Source organism: Haliotis rufescens, unplaced genomic scaffold, assembly GCF_023055435.1.
Source record: "Haliotis rufescens isolate VD_foot unplaced genomic scaffold, xgHalRufe1.0.p SCAF_3, whole genome shotgun sequence".
In the NCBI taxonomy this organism is placed as follows: Eukaryota; Metazoa; Mollusca; class Gastropoda; order Lepetellida; family Haliotidae; genus Haliotis; species Haliotis rufescens.
Genome location: NW_025964001.1, coordinates 18701344 through 18723767, shown reverse-complemented (window position 1 = coordinate 18723767; position 22424 = coordinate 18701344). Strand labels below are relative to the sequence as shown.

The following is a 22424-nucleotide window of genomic DNA, read 5'->3' as shown; positions in this document are numbered from 1 at the left end:
TTTTTAAACCATATTGCCAAGATTTCCCCCCAAATACATTTCTTTATATTACCCCTTATACTTGTCAGTAGGACACCTAAAATAACGCAAATTGTCCTTTACATGTACAATCAAATTGCCTTCGATAAATTATCACTGAACAAGTACTTGATGCCCGGCGTTTATTTATTGATTAAAATACAAAATCTGTCTATTTCTATTTCGTTATTGCTTCAAAACGAAGTAGAGAGACCGTGTCTAACACTTTGCAACACGCTTGTACCATCATAATTGTGTTTATCCCCCAGGCACATAATGTCGGGGGGTATAGTCGACGCTTCATCTGTCTGTCCGTCCGTCCGTCCGTATGTAAATCATTTCGTTTCCGGAGCACAATATGCCGTGGACATGCCACTCAATAAAAACTACCCACAATAGCTAACGGTATTCTGTGAGTGTTTGATTTGGTACCACTAAGAATCATGACAAAATAATTACACTATTTTTCTGACACAACAGTTTTAGAACCAAACAGATTTGAAAACTGGCACGTTATGTCATACAAAACATTGGGCATTTACACATGATTATTAAAGTGCCAAGTGCGTTTTTATATAAACGCCAAAGGGTCTCCTAAAGCCATTATGCAGCGCTGCTTGTGGGATCCTGACCTTGAGTTACGTGTATGACCTTGAACTTGAAATCTTGAGACTAACGGTATTTCTTTATTGTAACGAGACAGAGATGGGATTTGATCTGAATGCTTGGTTGATATCTCACTGACCATAAAAGGAATATATTGTTACATTAATTAATCTTAAAGCTGAAATAGTAAATATCACATAGCATATACAACCATTCTTGTTCTGAAAGTCATTACATGTATGGTGTCCTGGTATTCGAACTTGGAAGTGAAAAGTCTATATCATATATTAGTACGACTCTGAACGGACCCGTGAAGATTCCGGGGTAGAATAGGTCTTCAGCAACCCATGCTTGCCGTAAAAGGCGACTATGCTTGTCGTAAAAAGCGACTGTGCTTGTCGTAAAAGGCGACTAACGGGATCGGGTGGTCAGGCTCGCTGACTTGGTTGATACATGTCTTCGGTCCCAACTGCGTCGATCGATGCTCATGATATTAATCACTTGATTGTCTGGTCCAGACTCGATTATTTACAGACCGCCGTCATATAGCCGGAATATTGCTGAGTGCGGCGTTAAACAACGAACCAACCAACCAAATGATACAGCGTGTCATGGATGCATTCATTGTAAACAGGTTCACCATACCAGCACGACTATCAGTGACTTTACAAAAGCTCGATTTCTAGGTATGGCAGATAGAAACTGAAAGTCACGTACTTGACACACTACGGGTTGCACAGTGTGGAGAAAAGTCGAGCGACACGGTACTGTAGTCCTCATGATGTATATAATCCTAGGTGTGACTCAACCGAGTAAATGGCAACTTAGCAGGCATGCATGACAATCTCATTAAAATCTGACCCTAGTGCTCGATTCATGCCAGGCATGTCGATAACCGTGTTAAATCTTGCTCAGGTTTTTTTACATATTCAAACCCATGACTCTTCTGAGAACTTCATACCCAACATCAACCACCTTGACCTTTACGTCGCCTAGACGGTGGTATATGTAAGGCGGGTTCAGTATTATGTTACATCGGAGTGGGCAGGCATGGCATGGTGGACGTTTCTGGCAGATGTTTCTTACGATTATGGGTATTTAGTTGCTTTTACGGTTTTTTAATCTACCTTCATCATGTTCAGAAGCGTGAAGGATGGCAATATCAGCCTAAACTATATCAGGTTTTTCATCATATGCTTACAAACAAATTGGTATGTATATTTTACATACATATCGGCTGTTACATACATGCAACATATGTTGCCTAGTTTCAGAATGAGAGGACAGTTCATTCAGCAAGTCCTTTTCAAGTTGAAAAACACTCAAAGACTGTATCTTGCTCAAACATTTACTCGTTTACAAATCATGTCAAGAGTGTTCACAACATTGAGAATAGAGCCTTTCAGTACATTGGTAGATTGAATTATTCAAATATTTGCATTTTATTTATTTCACGTAATAAGTCTCATGGTATATCTCAGAGTGTCCATTACATGTGCATGAGTTATAACCAGTGTAGCAATCCTATCAATGTCACTCTTTTTCGCAGGGCAATTATACAAATAGCGGCTGTTACATACATGAAACATAAGCATGCTGCCTAGTTTCACAATGAAACGTTTCCCTCAGCAAGTCCTGTTCATGATGAAAATGACACAAAGACCGTATCTTGCTCAAACAGTTGCTCGTTTAGAAATCATTTCAAGAGTGTTCACAACTCTGACAGTAGAGCCTCTCAGTGCATTGGTAGATGAGCCTGTGTCTATCAGAGTATCAGGCCTCCAGCGGCGTCAGAAGATCACACTTTCTGCTCTTCTGATGGGTGAGGGGAAGGAGTTTGTATCCTGCGCACACTACACGGCCGATCAGGCTGGTGACGTGGATACTACTGTCCAATCAAGTGAAGGAGGTTCATTTTGTGGTGAGTCCATTTTACTTTGACATGGTGTCCATTTAAATGTCAAGACATGGCTAAAACGCATATCCACTGATAAGCTCGCCGCCTGAATGAATATGCAAGCACTCCTAGTTGTATCAATATAGTAGTATCATTTCGCACATGAGTGTTTGTTAATGTATTCTTTATATTGTAATGTATTTCAATTATTTAAAATTACGACCGGATGAAAATATAGGGACCCTGACCAAATGGTTTATCACGTTCTTCACACAGTTCTTTCATTTTTAATTAGGCGTTGAACCAATGGGTCTTTTCTGGGCCATGGTTCCATCTGCTAAACACAGAAAAGCCACGCGTCTCTTGAAGAAAGATGTCACTGTTCCATATGACATCACAATATCTGCACACTTAAATCATGTTCATCTGCAATCCATCCAATCAACGAGTAACTCGTCAGGTGTGATGGCTACAACACAGGTGAAACGATGGTACTTAGGAGAGGGAGTGCGAAGAGTACCCTTAAGAGATGAGCGTTTACGAGGGACAATGTTCATTCCTTCAGGTAAACAAAATAAAAAAAAGCAACAAAACCCTTACCATATTCACAAGAAATCACCTGTCACGCAAAGTTAAGTGAATGATCCCGCTTATGTCAAGAGCATGCATTTATGATCTCTATTACACAGAGATGACACCAGGTGTTCGCGAAAAGCTAGAGTCGCAAGAGCAAAGTTGATGGTACCTCAAAAGTTGTGAAATGTAAACATGAAAGGCCGGAGCTGTTGGAATATTACTCAACATAAAGGAAAGTTGACGATCATACCTCTTCACTTATGGAGAGTGGTTTGTCCTTGTTTTGAATTCCAAGCAGAAATTCTGACTCATATGCATAAGAAACAGATCAGCAAGAAGGGGAGCAATATTTGGCGCCTATACTTCGTGCCTAAATGTGTTTCCCCCAAAATTTACATAGATGTTATCAATAAGGAAGTCCAGAATTTCAAATATTGTTTTCTCAGTTTACTTTTGATGACAGTTTTAACAAATTGTCCTGAACCTCGGAAAATAATCATTGAGACAGGGATTTGGTGGTACATTTGCTGTACTCAGCAATATATCTCTCTTTGTACGGATTTGAATTGAGCTATGGAATCCAGTACAAAAGATGAATGGACATAATATATCTTCAGGTTTTACATTCATGCCAAACGTTGTAGTGCTGATGCGTTGTTTTCTTACTCAGTTACCATACTGGCTTGTCATGTGACATTGCTTGATATATCACTGATACCAAGTTCTTTGATTAAACAATTAATGATGCTTACATATAATGATTATGTTTTTTGATTCCGTGTCAGTGGGAACAACTACAAACGTTACATGTAGAGCAGCAAGTCTTTGGGTGACAGCTGACTGGGGCAGAACGGGTGCATTCCAATTCTGTTTCCTCTTTTTCAGTTTGTGAATTCTACCAGTGACATCACGTACTGACTTAACCCATTTTGAAAGACATTCAACAGGTTCCTCTTCCTCTTTGGCATATGCTTCGACATCATGCATAATGATAATGATAATGAAAGTTGTGATCCAAATGGTAGGAGGCTGCTCACGATATTTTGGTCCATATTGGAATAACTGACTAACATCGTTATTGTCAATAATAGAGAAGTCACCCATGATTACATGTCCTATAGGTTGGTAGCTGTATAGTGAGGCTTGGCAGCTACAAGTAACCGAAGTTACATCGTGAGCTGCCAAGTCAAAGTTCTGCTAAGTACACTCGCACACACACGCACACGCCCATACGCACACGCATACACACGCAAACGCACATACATCTTTACAACGCATAATACCTTTATAGTATAACTATAGTGTACCTAAGGGTGATAATAGCAGTTGAAAATGATATCAATTGTCCTTTTCCCTGTGATTATGCAGTTAAAATAATTCATTCGAGGCTAATACATATTTCTGAATTTTGTTGCTGAACCTGATTCTGAGGACAAATACAGATACATTGTTATATTATCAGTATTTCCTCTGAATTAAATTTGAATCTTAAATGAATACTACTACTAACCTATTACAAGAACAGACCAATCCAACTTTGTCTTTGCTATTTTGCCAGGTGTGGGACCATTTCCTGCTGTCCTTGATATCTTTGGTGGCGCTGGTGGTTTGTTTGAACACAGAGCTGCTCTTATGGCTTCGAGAGGTTTTCTGACTCTAGCATTGGCCTACCTTCAGTACAACGGGCTACCACGTTTCTATGAAGAGCTTGACTATGATTATTTCCAGGTGAGCTGCTTTAAATATCAAAAGGATTTGAGACAACACTTGTGTGCTCACCTTTCAGTTCAAATGTTTAAACAAGTTATACCTTTATGTAGCACTTTGTGATTAGACAACAAACTGTAACTACCAGTATAGCCCTCTCGCGCCTGTGATGTGAAAGAAGTTAAAGAAACTTCTTCTTAATTATGTTTTCTAGGAAGCAGCCGAATTGCTGAGTCAGCACCCTCAAGCTTCTCCTGGTGGTATCGGTGTGATGGGTACATGCTTTGGCGGAGCAGTAGCAAACATGCTGGTCTCCTTTTGTCCTAAGGTTTGAAACTGTTTTAACACACCCGAACGTCCACCTGATTATGTTACATTGGACATTGCCGTCGTCAATCTGTACAAAACCGTCTCATTCAAAAACCCTGTGGTAAAAATATAAGTGTCCTTTGCGCAAAACACAAATGCTTGTAGCATGGTAAATCCATTAATTGTATCCTTAACCGCTGATGCCCAGTTCTGCTAACAGATGACAGTGCATTTGATAGACAACATATGTTTTCTGTATGCATCTATCTATCTATGCATATATTTGATTTCTTCACAGACACTTTGTAGATCAAAGTGTGTATATATTCGCTGTATACATACCTATTGCCTGAAAGAAATAGTCACGAAAAAATGTCGGATATTTTAAAACTTCATTTCCCTCACAGGACATCAGTTTCAGATATATTGATGACCTCATGTCATTCAACAATGATTCAACAATCTTCTATCATCTATCCAGCAGAATTAGATACCAAAGAAACAACTGAGAAGGCACATTCAATGTCTTATCTGGGTCTTCGCATAGCATAGAAATGGACCCGTGAAGATCCGGGGTAGAATAGGTCTTCTGCAACCCATGCTTGCCGTAAAAGGCGACTATGCTTGTCGTAAGAGGCGACTTATGGTATCGGGCGGTCAGGCTCGCTGACTTGGTTGATGCATGTCATCGTATCCAAATTGCGTGGCTCGATGCTCATGATGTCAATCACGGGATTGACTGGTCCAGACTCGATTGTTTACAGACCGCCGTCATATAGCTGAAATATTGCTGAGTGCGGCCTTAAACAACAAACAAACAAACAGCATAGAAATGGAAAACAATGGCAGCCTCTGTACGAAACTGTACAAGAGGGAATATGATTTCCCAGTAATGCATTTCCCTTCAAGTCAAGCAATATCCATGTACAATCAGACGCCAGTCAACATTACTCAATGGCAAAGGTATTTTAGAGCATGTACATTTTATTCAAGAGATGTTATGGAAAGCATTCAGAAGAATTCACTGAACTATTTAATTCACTTATTTTACCGCAACTACCAACAGATAAGGACATGCAAATACCCTTTTCGCGAACACTTGATGTCCTCATTGATTTTCAGTGATCATATCATATAAATGTTGTCACAATTTTCACTTATATATCCAATGGAATCTGTTCTGGTATATTTTCGACACCTGTTATTCTTCGGCATTGACTTTTTGAAATTATTAAAACACACCACAAAATATATTTTCAGGTTACAGCTGCCACAACAATAAACGGTTTACCTTTTTCAACCTTGCGAGATCAAGATATCAACGGAGAACGAATAAAAGGATACATGTATGTTGTATAACCAATTCTGAAATAATGTATAAAAGGGTTGGTTGGTTGGTTGGTCTGTTGTTTAACGCCGCACTCAGCAATATTCCAGCTATAAGATGGCGGTCTGTAAATAATCGAGCCTTGACCAGACAATCCAGGGATTGATATCATGACCAGCGATCAACGCATTTGGGATCAATGACATGCATCAACCAAGTCAGCGAGCCTGACCACCCGATCCCGTTAGTCGCCTTTTACGACAAGCATAGTCACCTTATAAAAGGGAATCAAATGATTCGAAGAAATATGAATGATAACAAATTTGTTTACAGTGTGTTTTTTGCAGTTCGTTTGACAGTGTTAAATTGCTAAGTTGCTATGATCCGCTCGTTCTGTGCCTAAAATCCAAATTCACACTTGTTATGATTCTTGTTTTGGACCCATTTGGCCATGTGGGTTGAGAAAAATAGTTAGTGACGGATCATTAGGTCGTCTTTGGGATGGAAGTCGAAAATAATTTGTTCCATAAAATACTGGAAAATATATATCACCACCACCATGTTCAGTGGTCGGTTCTTGAACTTAATCGTTTCTATCTATCTCTTATTGGACTGTCCTATCAGTGTTATATTAGCCTATTTATTGAACTATGTTTAAAGCTGCCATATATCCAACATCAACTGATTGATCGACAATACCTTGCAAGTTCCATGCCTGATTCGACCGCCTCCGTGGTCTTGTGGTAGAGCGTCCGCCCGGAGAGCGGAAGGTCCAGGGTTCGATCCCGGGCCGCGTCATACAAAAAGACGTTAAAAGTTTGTACTTGTTGTTACCCTGTCTGGCGCTCGGCATTAAGGGACTAAAACAAGGACTGGTCGGCTCGGAGTCAGTATACTGTGCCTGAGTTGGGTATTCATGTTAAACTGCGGCATAGTATCTCAGTGAGCTAGCACTATAAATCGGCATCAGTCCGGACTAGTACAAGCAGCCACACACACACATACACGTGCATGCACGTCGCTATATAAGTGCAATAATCTTGGACGCGACGTTAAACCCAATTTCACCTCACCTCACCACCATGCCTGATTCGTATTTCTTAATGCAACTTTTGTAATGTCTATAACGTCTTTACAGGGCCATAATGAAAAAGGATGATAAGTACTTTACACCCACTTTCAACTTTACTATGGACAATGTCCCTATCCTCCCCGTAAGTATAATATCCTCTTGAGAATATATAGCTACTTTCTTTCCATATATAATACACGTTTATGTTGAAACTGTTGTCAGTGGATGTTTCATCTTAACGGAAACTAAGAGTCCATAGAATATCACATGGTATCCCCGCAGATAGGAAAACGTGTGTGGTACTAAAATGCAATTTATATATTAGTTAAGTTATGTGGTCAGAGGGTACCCTCAAATTACTCATGTAAACGGTTTCTATTGTTATATTTTGTTTCTTACAATGGAGGAGTAATTATGAGATAAATACAGGTAACCTAGTTTGTCATTGCAAAACGTATGGGTTGTTAATCTAAGGAACCTGGTTAACTGTTGCCCAATTCCATCATAAGTACTGGGCGATGCACTTTTTGAACATTTTATGTGGCCGTAAAATCACATGTTTCAATCAGAGGTGATAATTGTGATTTTAAACCTCTGACTCACCAACCACAATCGCTTTCCAAATGCATATTAGAATGTTTATTCAATTATTAGAAAACACGTAGTATGGTATTGTTAAGATATGGAGACAGGATGTCCAGGTCCTCTCGATCACTGGAGAAGATGACAGAACAGTGTCTCCCACGCTGTACAGAGAGCTGTTTAAAAAGATCCCAAGGGACAAGATGCATAACATCCAGGGTGTGTACTACCCTGGGGCTGGTCACATTATAGAACCCCCCTATGCACCCATGTGTAAAGAACACTATTTGGACGAAACTATGGGTAAGTTGTAGCAAACCAGCTTAACCACCATAAGAAAGAATGAAGGTATATACATGCTTTATATCAATATAGTATTTCTTCTCCACGGAGCCAGGCATATGTCATTTCCAAATTTTAATATTTTTTTAAATCCAGTCTTTTAGTCCGAAATACATTAAAAGACGAAATCCTAGGGAAGTACAACTGTCTTTTTGAAGGTAGGAAGTAATGCACTCCGCCATATTTATCATAATGTGTAGCATAGAATTCTAATTCTATTTTTTTGCAAACTTGGATAAGAAGCGTTAGTCTGTGAGCTGCATGTAATGTGAATCTGTCTGTATAAATAACCATATCGATTATTATATTTTCTTTCATATCATCATGAGAGTTTAGAGACATCTGTAATCTTGTTCTTGCTAGAAACCCTGTTTCTGTTTGGGGGAGAGATGAAGGCTACTGCTGAAGCCCAGGAAGACTCCTGGAAGAGAATCCTGGAACACTTCAACAAGAACCTGCCTAGGAGGAGTACTGATGGAAAGAATGCTGACTCGTGACTTATATCTAGAACTTCGTAATGCTTATTGATCACCAAGTACAAGAGGCTAGTTGATTGCCTTCTCATCCATGTGTATTCTTCCGTTACAAAGCCAACATAACACAAAATGGTAGAGAATAGAATTACACGTTTTACAAGAGTACTGGAACACTTACCTTGTTTTCATTTAGTTGTGGCCATGTACAGGTTGCTAGTGGTTCAGCGTCCGGTTTCTTGTACGATGTCAACATGTAGGAAAATCAAATATAAACATACACATTATACACGTTTCAGTATCATTGCTCAAAACAAAATATTAATATTAATGGTTTGACACAACTGGCCTACTAACGGCAAAGTGTGAAGGTAATATAGTTTATCAGTTGTAGAAACCTCTATATCGTCGTTAATGATAAGGAGGGTGATTAGACGGGACAATGCAAATTTGCGTGTAAATTGTAGCGTCACAATGTGTAAATGGTAATCATAATGGTATTTCTGTCATTTTTGAATAACGGTTGAAAAGTCTAAGTCCCGGACATGGGGCAATAAGGACTTTTGATAATAGAAGGCAGTTAAAAAACCTTAATGTTACATTAACCATCAGCTGCCCCTTCCGACTAATCGGAGCAATTCTGCTTTACCAACAATGATAATTTGGAACCGGCATGTCCGAAAACCATGGTAGTGTAGAAACTGAACAAACAACAGGTAATTTACATTGCCTCAAAGCGAAAGGGAAGCCTCATTCGTGTGTTCGTTTGTTGTTTAACGTAGCACTCAGCAGTATTTCAGCTATGTGACGGCGGTCTGTAAATAATCGAGTGTGGACCAGACAATCCAGTGATTGACATCGTGGGCATCGATCCACGCAAAAGGGATCGATGACGTGCATCAACCAAGTCAGCGAGCCCGATCCCGTTAGTCGCCTCTTACGACAAGCATAGTCGCCTTTTACGGCAAGCATGGGTTGCAGAAGACCTATTCTACCCCGGATCGTCACGGGTCATTCATTAGACTGTAGTAAGGTGTGGAGTTCGTTAAATGTACACATAACCGAAAAACTTCATTTGTGCGAAAATATATTCCACCATTATCACGGCGACCTATGAAGACTCGAGTCTGTGCCAGGCAACCGATTGATGTTGCATCACCACCGACCCTATATCATCGGTAATCATGGGTAACTACATTCTTTTTATCTTATACGGACATAAGCATGTGGAGGTGAGGTGAGGTGAAAGACGACAAAGGAAACAGGAATACCGCACAGTAATTACATTTACGTCATCAGTGTGAGGAAGACACATAGGGTTAAAATGAAAAGTCAATATCTGGTACGTCCGCCATTGGCAGCAACACAGGCCATGCAACGTCTTTTCATTGATCGAATAAGTCTGCGAATAGTGTTCTGTGGGATAGCATTCCACTCTTGACGTAGTGTATCTTCAAGTTCTCTCAGGTTCCGTACTTGCGGACGACGTGAGAGGCGTTGACCCAGGTAATCCCATAGATGGGTGACAGGGCTGGCCATGGAAGCAGAGGCACATTATTGTTCGCTAGGTACTGTGTTGAAACACGTGCCGTGTGCGCTCTTGTAGTAAAGGGCATTATCTCTTCCACGACAAACATGGAGCTCTGTTCGATGGTTATGACTGATGCCGCCCCACACCATGGTCGATCTCTGGTGGTTCCTGTCTGCTGGTATCTGCTCAGTAGCCTGAGGACTGTTGAATGATGGCATTAAACCGTTGTGCAACGACTCTACTTGACGTACCACCTTAAAGCATGCCCAAGACACGTTCACGTTCCTCTGCTGTTAATCTTGGCATTTCTTGTGTCAGTACCCTTTACGTCTGCAGCAACAAGTGATGTGGCTTTTAAAGGCCTGTCTTTTATAGCCCTATTCTGCATGCTTCCCGAGAAACAAAACACGTTTCCATGATGCGCACCCAATTTGTTGCGTTTTGGCGTTGTCGCTCACAAACAATTTAGGAATGTGTTTTGACGAGCTGTTCATCTTCATGCTTCGTCCAGAACGTCGTATATACGTCAATTATTTATTTTCATATGACATAAGCCCGGATAAAAATACATCCATTTTCATGGTGGTGCGTTTTCAATGCTGTTCAGTATATATGTATGTATATATGTGTGTGTTCCAATGGTTGCTTATATAATATATCATATATTTGTCACCCAAAAGTTTCTTGTTTTAAATACCGTATTTGATCTAATGGACGTTTATAAGAGCGGGGTGCTTATTATGTGGAATACAGTATTATATACGTATGTCACCCAATGGTTGCTGTGTAATATTAAATGTATATATATATATATATACAAGTGTGTGTCTTCGAATTGTTGCTTATTTAATGTCACCCTTGGTTGTTTATGTGTTTCAGGGTCTCGGTCTGGCCAGTAAAATACATTCCACATCTATGTCCTTGAACTTAGATCCATTTTTACGTCATTCTTGAAACTCAGAAAGCTGCTGATGTACTAGACTAACGTTTAGATTCTGAAAATATATAATTTTTAAAGATTGTTTAGCGCCTAAATTAGCATTCCATCTATATGACGGCGGTCTGTAAATAATCTAGTCTGGACCAGACAATCCAGTGATTGACATCATGAGCATCGATCCACGCAATTGGGATCGATGACATGCATCAACCAAGTCAGCGAGCCTGACCGCCCGATACCATAAGTCGCCTCTTACGACAAGCATAGTCGCCTTTTACGGCAAGCATGGGTTGCAGAAGACCTATTCTACCCCGGATCTTCACGGGTCATTTTTTAAAGAAACAAATAACTCTATTTAAATTGAAAAGGAGACCTAGTGAGATGAGAGATTCCTGATCCTGAGAAAAATATATAGATTTGCTGAATTTAGGGCTTTTGCATTACAGAAAGGGCTGGGCAGTATGTCCTTGCAAGAATGCTTCGGTCAAATCAACAATTCTTGCTGCGGGTTCCAAAATCAAAGTTAAAGGCCTTCGGCCCCAGATCGTAAAGTGTTGCTGTAGCTTCTTTGTGGAACTCACTCACTCTCACATTGAAACCAGCATGGAAAGTAACCCTTTGTGACAACCATCTATCTATCTATCTATCTATCTATCTATCTATCTATGAAAAGACATTTTTTTGTTCTAACATAACTTTTCACACTATTATCTACTATAAAAACCATACATGTACACCTAGATACAAATAACCAGCTATATCGCGGAATGAAAGAGTTCCCAAAATGAGAGATGACATGTGAGTGAGTGAGTATTGTTTTACGCCGATTTAGCAATATTCTAGCAATATCACGGCAGGGGACACCAGAAATGGACTTGACACATTGTACCCATGTGGGGAATCGAACCGGATCTTCGGCGTGACAAGCGAACACTTTAACCACTAAGCTACCCTACCGCCTCGGTCAGTTAAGAACTACCCCAGTAAGTTAGTACAAGTAAGTCCTCTGCCGCCAGCTACACCCTATAAAAGCACAGGTATAAACACTTCCAGTTTCATTTCACTTCCGGCTTGGAAAATGCATGCTCAATGTAGTACAACTTTGAAATAGAAAGTCCTATGCCTATAGCTACCTTAATATCAAAGTTATAACAACTTCCGGGGAATAATATCACTTCATTTTTGGGAAAATACTGTACAGCTGCAAAACATAAAGTCCCATGCCTCTTGCTACATAAATAAACAAGAGGCCCAATCATGACAAAATATACATTTGCATTGTACATGTATATAATACTGCAAATATGTCGTAATTCTTACTCTGTCAGCATTTGAAAAGGGTGGATAGAAAATCTGACAGCATGAACGTGTACTTTTCTAGATACAGAGATCTGAACCGTTTCCATGTTTTGGTCCAGGGGCAAGGCTGGACCCCAGGGCAAATCCTATTGGCATAAATGTATTATTCACTTCATAACAAAGCAATGTATACAATGTATCTGTTTATTATAGGGTGGGGATAATATCGGTTTGCATCTTATGGTCAAGGTTCTAACCCCTTTAGGAGTGCCGGACAGATGAACAGAAGGGCCAGTCCTGGTAGCATATGTGTATTTGTCTTGTTATACTAAGCAATTACATGTATACATGTACATGGTAATAGGGTGGGGATCTCAACTGTTTCCATATTTTCACCCAAGAACTTAATCCCTAGTGGCGTGGCAAGACCCCAGGCTCAATTCTAATATCATGATTGTGTTTGTCTCTTTATGTCCAGCATTAGTATATATGGTTATGGGGTGGGGATCTCAACTGTTTCAAAGTTATGACCCAGGGGTTAAGTCTCCAGGGGTGGAGTAAGACCCCCGTGCCATCCTGGTAGCATATATGCATTCCTCTCATTATTCTCAGCAATTGTACATATGGTTATAACTGTAAACTTGTTGCCATGGAAACAGAAAACAATAATATTCTAAACACCCCAAAGTAGCAAAATGCACCTATTGACAACCTGGTCTTTGTGTGTCTAAAGTGTCATGAAAGAATACCTAGTAGGTTTAGAGATATGGTCCGGACAAACACACCAACCATGAACATAGTCAAAATCAAACTTGTTGCCATGGAAACAGGATTTTATTTTTAAATCCCTTAATACTAAAAGGCACAACTTCAGCCCTTCATTAATACATGAACCAAGTTTGGATGAAAATTGTTTTTTAGTTCTGCTCCGAAACGACACCTACCAGTGTTTCAGCTAAGTCTAACTTGTTTTCATGGAAACAGGGGAAAATCAAATTTGAAAAATTCCTAAAAAACAAAAGGCACCACTTCAGCCCTTGGTTAATAAATGTACCAGGTTTGGATGAAAAGTCTTTCATTGTTTTCAAGATGTGCTCTAGAAACGACACATACCCCTCCCTTTTGAGATAAATATAAATGCCACTAATATGCAAATACCATTTTTGTCTATAAATGTGAAATAGAACATGTAGCACCCTTACCAGGCCCTAGCAACTTCTTTTCCTTTTCCTCATCTATTAGACTCCCTCAATATTCCAAAAGGAAGTCTTCGGAAGTCTATCTTTTCGTGAGAGTTTGCAAGTATAAACAATTCAAAATCAGGGCTTGATTTAAAATCATATAGGTTACACACAAACAAATATTTTCCGAAAGACTTCTATAGTATCATTATATATGTTTTTAAGTAACTAAGCATTCAGCAGCCATTTAATAAATGCACATGTGTGCACAGTCTGCTGCCACAAAGCAGCAATATAAACAGTACAGAAAGCTAATCACACTTCCCTCAGTTCCGCACCAAATGTCACTTGCTTGAAAATATATGTGGTCACATTCATCATAAGTCAACATGTTACAAAAGACAGCACTCAATATAGAAAAACATTGTCAGTTTTAATTACCGAAAACTTTAAATCTTACATAAAATCATTAAATCACAGATTGCCAGATGATTGAAAAAGGCTCTCAACGAAATCTGCCTGTTGAATGACTGGTTCTGTTTTGGTGTTGTGGGACCTCCAGACAAATTAGAAAATATTTGATTTATGTATTGGATTTAGCTTATCCAACATGTCTACATGGCATCAGAATACAAAGTTTTGATGCACTGAAAGACCTGTAAGAGTTAAATGATATATTTTTCATTAATGTTTTACAAAGTGTATTTCTGTATTAATAAGAAGTTTCTACAATCATAAAATTATAAAAGAAGGGGATCCTGGATCAATTCCATTCATGGTAGAGGTTGCCCAGATCATATCAAACTAAAACAATATTTTCAACTGTAAAAAATGAACAAATCTTTAAACCTCAACACAAATAAAAATACATATTTCAAAATTCATTAATGGTCAGTTGTTTGCCTTCATGTGTTGAAGACCGCCTCCGTGGTCTAGTGGTAGAGCGTCCGCCCGGAGAGCAGAAGGTCCGGCCGGCCGCGTCATACCAAAAGACGTTAAAAGATGGTACTTGTTGTTACCCTGTCTGGCGTTCGGCATTAAGGGGCTAAAACAAGGACTGGTCGGCTCGGAGTCAGTATACTGTGTCTGAGTGGGGTATTCATGTTGAACTGCGGCATGGTATCTCAGTGGGCTAGCACTATAAATAGCACTAGTACAAGCAGCCACACAAACACACACACGTACATGCACGTCGCTATATAAGTGCAATAATCTTGCACGCGACGTTAAACCCAATTTCACCTCACCTCCTGTGTTGATATCATCAGATCACAGCAGAGTCTTCAACATTCATGGAATATGGTTTTGACAGTCATGACATTATGTCATTGAGATTGTTCGAATTTACATCCCTGCATTGTTTCTACCATCATTGTCAGCATTTGGTAGATCACCTACAGAAGGGCTAACACAAATGTTTGTGCTTTCCTTTTCTCATAAAATCAAAAGTAGAAGCACCTATGATATAACCTGGTGACATAAGTAGACATGGAAAGAAGTAAGAAAGATTACTCGCATTTTGACAGAAAGCATGGAATTCAGGCCAGAAATTGGCCAGGGACACATTAATCAGCTTTAAAGTTCTCATACATATTAGGCTAGGTAATGAACTTTACCAGAACGTATTAAGTAAAGGGGTGTATTGTGGCCAGCAATCGCAAACACTGACCAGTGAACCATACTGTCGATCACAGCCGATAAAAGGAAGTAACCCCTTAAGTAGAAGAAAACGCTTTAATACCACAACATGAAAGAAAATTACACTTAAGTTTAATGATTCATTTACTTAAGACTTTGAAATACTCCCTGGAAATCTAAAACACTTTCTGTTTAAACATTCCAATTTCAGTTATTTGCCAGTTTGAAGGAGACAAAGTAAAAATTCCACATCAAAAAGGAAATGTATATGTTATCCCCACAGTAAAGTTGTTATTTTTATTCACAATTAACAGTGTTTGGCAATACCAGCTTAAAAGAGTATTTCTCACTAATAATTTTTGGCTTATAGGGGACAGATATATACATTACACATTCTGTTTAAGGTGAATTAGAACCATAATGTTTCATTTTGCAAGAGTCAGTGGGTATTATTTTTTTAACTCTGCAGGTTCTGGGGCTGATGTATAGCCCTTGCTTCATGTTTGGAAAAGTGAAATGCTGCACTGTCAGAAACTTCAAATGAACATGTATTAGGGTGACCTTGTGATGGAATTCAACAGTGGGACCTTACTGGATTGGGTGAGGGGGTAGGATTAATGTACCAAATGTACCTACGTGTCCAAGTACCACAACTTCTACAAGGCTGTAGACAGTAGTGAGGGAAATGAAGGGTGGTCGATCATACACTGCAGACACCGGACTTCAGATCAGCTGGTCAAAATGCCACTTTGGACGTGTTGGCTTCTGTTCCCTCTACATGAGTGCACAGATACCTCCCCAGTCAACATCAGGCATGCTAAAAGCTGAAAACAGTGTTGAGACTATATTAATTTCAAATCATTAGGACATAACAGCCGGGAGACAGCTGTTTTGCTTACACTTAATTTAGTAATATCTTTATTTTTTATATTATTTAGTTGTCAAATCCATCAGTTTCAACAAATTTAGAAGGTAGGGACTGTGACTTTATGGACAATCTACCTTGAGGGGGCTCTCCTCTTGTCGACCACAAAACGAGGCAACGTTCATATTTATTTTGTGAGAAAAGGACACATGTAAACTCGTAAGAGAATGCATCAAATGTTTATAGTATGCTCGAGCCTCTGATCATCAAGTGAATGACGACAAATACACAGGTGAAAGGTTATACCAGGATACATTGATGACAAGAAAGGAGTAGCAATTGTATTATCCACGTAATCCAAAATCCAAAGATGCTTTCAATGCAGAGATACTTCTTTTGTTAAACTAAAACCATCAAGGGTATTTCCATATAATGACATCTGATTAGCCTCCATCATTCTTTTTGTCGGTTTGTTTAGGTTGAAGAAATTAATTAACATCTGAGATCACAGAGGAAAAACGAATCCCCTCATCAGTTTTAGGTATTCATAATATATGGTGTCAAAGTAATGTTTATTTTATTTGAAGACATATATAGGCTTCACTCAAGGAATTTTCTGACACGGGCCCCTTATGTGAATATTTCAAATATTCAAGAGGTACACCCACACTTGCCCATACAGCAAAATGTTAAAATGCTCCATTGTATTTGAAAATGTGTGCCCCAGACTAGAATTATCCCTATAGGCCTACATTCATATTGTATCAGTTGAAGTTATGTATCACAGTCATCAGTAATTGTTTGTCACTTTCACCATGAGTATAATTATTTTGTTTAAATTCATGTGACTGTTAATAATTAGATGTACAACTCAGCATGTTGAAATCAATTGTAACTGGTTACTGTGGTATAATCTATTTTCAAATGATTGTGAAAAGGAATGTAATTAATATTATGAATGGTAATACTTATTTCATTTTCCCTCCACATATATTTCGGTTGTCATCCACTTTCTGTGGAGACAGCAGTATGTTCATGTACCACTGGTCGATAAAGAGTTGTGGCCACATCACATGTGTGATGTACCAGATAGCAAACTACAAGTGCCTTGGTGTTACTGGTGTCTGCAAAACCTCACTTCCCCGAACCTTGCATCTTCCAAGAGGAGAAAAAAAAAGGGAGCTCAGGCAGATGATATCGTTGTTCAAGGGTATGACACTGACAACCCTACTCGTGTCACTGAAGGTGTCCATTCTAACCTCAACAATCTTTTGCACTCACCTCTACCACTAATCCAAAACTTAGTTGATTCACTAAGTGACATTAGGCCGGATCTGTTACTTCTGACAGTTGCTGTACCAAATTCTGAGTCTGAAGTATTAACAAAGTTTGGCATGATTCCAAAAGGGAGTGTGTTATCGTATCTGCAAGGACTTACAAAGGGTACCATTATTAATGATGATAGTCACACAACCTTTCCAGACTTTCCACCCAATAACAGTATTGGTCCCTCAAGTATTCCAACAGATCTCAGTTATTCACAGTCAACCTAGAAGCTCTCTTTCTGACTAATGATCAAAGTACTGAGATTGAGAACTCCACTCAGACACAGTGAGCTTATCCCAAGTGAAACAAAGTCAGACAATCCAGATTAACTGCATCTGTTGCTGGTGCAATAATAAAGAAAAAAGAGGTAAATTTAAACATTTTGTGTTGATTGTTTTTATATGTTGTCATGTCAATGTGCTTAGAAGAAACATTAAACAATAACTAACAGATAAACAGGAATCTTCCTGAACTTATTTCATAACTATACTCCTGCTTTCAGGATTTGAGAACTATGCCACCTTCCTGAAAACAGGAAAGAAGATCACAACAGCACCAATGAGACATGGTCCTGCATGTGAGCCAACTGCAGCCCAAGCCTATGCTGATGTGAGAATACCAACATTCTACCTTGATCACACAAACAAATTATTCAAACTAGTTCAGTAAACCTAAAAATAATTAAGTAGATGATTGTAGCAACTTGTTTCCATTTTCCCCCCAAAATGTCTTATTACTAATCGACACTGTACTGAAATTCATTTTCTAAATTGACATGTGTTGAAAATGGGAAATATCTACTAATAGGTTTTTATCAAATATCATGAGGTTAAATTTGACAAAAATCATATTTCCTTGTTTACAGATGCAGGATACAAGTGTTAATATGTCCAATCTGTCCCTGGCTTGGAGCATCACCTGACAGAAAAATCTATAATCCTAGTCGAAACCCATCCTATGGATTCCTTGAAATAAAATGTCCAGCTATTCCCAAATCAAGTGAGTGAGTGAGTGAATATTGCTTAACGCCGCCTCAGCAATTTTGCAGCTATTCGCGGCGATCCCAAATCAAGATTAGACAACTTGCATGTGTCTGATGGTCAGTTTCGACTTAAAACAAACCACAACATCTGCTACCAAATACAGATGCAGTTGGCTGTAGCTGGCCTGACATGGCGTGATTTGTTCGTGGCATGAGGAGTATCATCATCATTTAGAAATTCTTTATTTCAACATGACTGGGATACTAAATGCAAGACAAAATTGGATGATTTTTTCTTTAAATATTTCCCTGACTGAATTGTCAATTTGAATATTGACAAAATTGCAACTGTAAAACATTTTACCTGAATGGACTTGATACCCACATGCAGAATAAATTATTGTAAAAACTCTTTTACTGTTATATTAAATTGATATATAGTTGATTTTTTTCACATATTCTATAGCATAGCTACTGTAAAACTTTCAAAGAGAACATGATACCAGATCAATATTACAGTATTCAGTAACATGCAGCAATACAATGAACCCACATAAATAACAAACACATGAAGTACTATAAATTCAAATCTAATTTAATTTAATTTGTTATGTATTAACAATAGACACATTGGCAGTAGGAAAGCACTGTATTAATTACTGATAAATAACAATCCAATTTTCAGGATACGAATTGCAATTGCTTCTCAGAGTGTATATTGGGTACCAATTTTAGAAAATTGAAAATGTCGTCTTCAATATTGAATTACAAATGTTTTAAGCAGGGGAGACAACTTCCATCAGCATATAACGTCTCACATTTTTCCTTTCATCCATGCTTAAGAAATGGTAAGCAATAATAGCAAAATGTATGGACCCAGCTTACCAATGCATTCCCAAACAAAGCAGGACAAATATTCATGTGTCAATATAATCTGTGTTTTGCTATACAAAATATTTGAAAACAAACAGCATTAATAGACATGCATCATAAAGGGCTTGAAGATCTGAAATTACATTTCATGTACTGCTAGCATAATGCAGTGTTTCATCTTCATAAGCCCATTATTATTCATAATTAAACCTTTGTAACTGCAAATAGCAGAAAGATAGCTGACATTAAGCAACAATTCACTCACACAATAGCTCAAGTTGCAGTCAAGTTTGATTCTACAATACATAATTTGCTGAAACACAGTGTGAGCACATGTAATAATACTTCATAGCAATTGTTTGTCTGTGATACAAAATATATACCAACCAAACATTAAGGGACCATTGCAAGGTTTCAGACAATATGTTTCTATTATGACATCTTGACATTCTTCAGAGTGTCTAAGCAATGTAACGCAATTGAATGTGGTGACGTTTTCATTCGTGTTGAATGTGCCTTTTCCATAATATTTTTAGCTGGTATAATAGTGAAAGCCTTTCGAATATGAATACTCCGTTGGCGTATCCAGTACATGTCTAAAGTTAGACAAAGATGGTTCTTAGCTTTGATCGTAATAAAGTTTACCAAGCAGCACACTTCTCACTGGCAATGTATGCTTGAAATGTACTCCATGCTATGGATGGATGGATGGATGGATGGATTGTTTGTTGGTTTACGCCGCACTCAGTAATATTCCAGCTATATGACGACGGTCTGTAAATAATAGAGTCTGGACCAGACAATCCAGTGATTGATATCATGAGCATCGATCCACGCAATTGGGATCGATGACCAGCATCAATCAAGTCAGCGAGCCTGACCACCCGATCCTGATGGTCGCCTTTTATGACAAGCATAGTCGCCTTTTACGGCAAGCATGGGTTGCTGAAGACCTATTCTACCCCGGCTCTTCACGGGTCTTCCAACGTCGATGAACCTGTTTCGTGTATTATACAATATGCATTAGTGTATTCTGAATTTGGTTCATGTGTAACGGATTTGTGTTTAATATCCAATTTGTAAAAAGCGCCGCCATAAATTGAAAATCATCGAACAGAGCTAACTGGCGGTCTGTTCCACCCAATTACCTTACCTTAAGACACAAATTACCTCTTAAATAATATAGTCCCTAAGGCACCAACACCCGCCTTTGAGGTTGCTGTGGCATGGACACAGCGGTTTGTGTATTTATTACGACTGTCCAGTCAAGTGAAGGAGCTTCCTTTAGTGGTGAGTCCATTTTACTTTTACATGGGTGTCAGTTTAAATGGCAAGACATGACTAAAACGTCTATTGGTAAGCTCACTGCCTGAATGACTATGCAAGCACTCCTACTTGTATCAATATTTAGACATCATTTTGCACATGGGAGGTTACAGGATTTCTATTAATGCAGTACATTGTAATGTATTTCAGTGTATTTAAAATTAAGACTTAATCAAACTACTCGATTGCCCACACATTTCGGACCCAATGTTGTCTCACGATCTTCACACGGTTCTTTTGATTTTATTCAGGCGTTGAACAAATGGGTCTTTATTGTATGTTTACAATAGTTTCCATTCTATTTCAAACGTCGAGAATTAAGCCTTTTCTCCTGGTGTTAAAATCAACAGTTAGCATTAGTAACAAATACTGCGCATAGAGTTACCCTATTTCATCACAATCGAATGCCTCCCCAAGCACGTCCTTAACATGCTACAAGCATGATTATGAGGCTGACAAATCAAAAATCATTATCTGGGCAAATCTTGGATTCGAATCGACGATCACTAGTTTCTAGCACATCCAAAGGACAAAACTCTACACAGCGAATTGCACCACCTCAGACGACTGTCAGGAGTTTGATTAAAATCCATCTATATATAATACGTTGCAGATGTTTGACTGTACAATTAACATAAACAGTAACAGCTCTCACTACCACGGGGTGATAATTGTACTATATCATCTAACCATGCTTTTAAACATAGCTGCGGGGCCAAACAAAGTATACTATTGAAAAATGGATTTGACCAAAACGTTACATGGTTAAAAACAATCGTCGAAACACTGCAAAACACGATAACCGTATCATATGCATCACCATCGAATAGCCATTTCTTATTTGTTTCATTTTAGCCTCCATCATACGAGAGGGTATACTTTCTTTTGCCCGGCAGTGTATCTGTCAAAGGATATCACTGTAACAGTTGATGAGATCGTGTCATAAAAGGTCATATTGTGATTCTGTATACATACATCAGAACAGTTCTTTATTGTGGGGATAAAGGGGTCATCGGAAGCAGTGTTTCAAGGAACCACCACGATTCGCTATATTTCTGTTTAACTCACACATTCAAAAACGCGGAGTAGCTTGGCAGCTTGGTATCATCCATACGATATATGTTTGTAAGGATGAAGGTTTAACTATTGATATTTCAATGACGTTGAAAACTCGGTAAATCGCTGCGTCAATCGAACTGGGATAGTCCTATCAGTGTAGCGGAGTGCCCAGTTGGGTTGTAGATCATTTTTAGAACATGAAGTAAAATCGTTTAAAGCATGTATCGCGAGTTAACAGAAGTCCCCGAAACAAATATATCCAATACAGCCTAAGCAAGCTATAATGTTGGCAAGTCTAGATTACTGCAGTGTCAGGATGAAGAGAGTCTCAGGGCTACTTTTTATTATATTTTCATAAAGATAATTTAACAACTGTTTTCCCGTAATATATGTTCATTTCAGAGATGTAAGTCTACTGTGGCGTACAAAAGTCGACCTACAATCGTTCTGGCAAGTGTAAGAAGCTTCATAAAATATCGTGCACGCAGTTGGCCG

General features: G+C 38.7%; 1 protein-coding gene across 1 annotated transcript; it reads left to right on the top strand.

Annotated features, from left to right (window-relative positions):
• The first annotated feature begins 1646 nt into the window (after window positions 1–1646).
• Window positions 1647–9794, top strand: LOC124137036 (bile acid-CoA:amino acid N-acyltransferase-like). Its single transcript, XM_046503140.2, has 9 exons — window positions 1647–1718; window positions 2174–2545; window positions 2817–3086; window positions 4656–4825; window positions 5019–5132; window positions 6374–6459; window positions 7579–7654; window positions 8193–8397; window positions 8800–9794. Exons 2-9 carry the CDS (start codon window positions 2218–2220, stop codon window positions 8931–8933), a joined length of 1383 nt encoding a protein of 460 aa, XP_046359096.2. The 5' UTR covers window positions 1647–1718; window positions 2174–2217; the 3' UTR covers window positions 8934–9794.
• Window positions 9795–22424: the final 12630 nt, after the last annotated feature.

Bases quoted from the DNA above. Each gene is read 5' to 3' on its own strand.
- LOC124137036 (XM_046503140.2), top strand. From the start codon at position 2,218: ATGCTGCCTAGTTTCACAATGAAACGTTTCCCTCAGCAAGTCCTGTTC. The intron at 4,826-5,018 runs GTGAGCTGCTTT...TATGTTTTCTAG, and splicing joins TTGACTATGATTATTTCCAG to GAAGCAGCCGAATTGCTGAG. The intron at 5,133-6,373 runs GTTTGAAACTGT...ATATATTTTCAG, and splicing joins TGGTCTCCTTTTGTCCTAAG to GTTACAGCTGCCACAACAAT.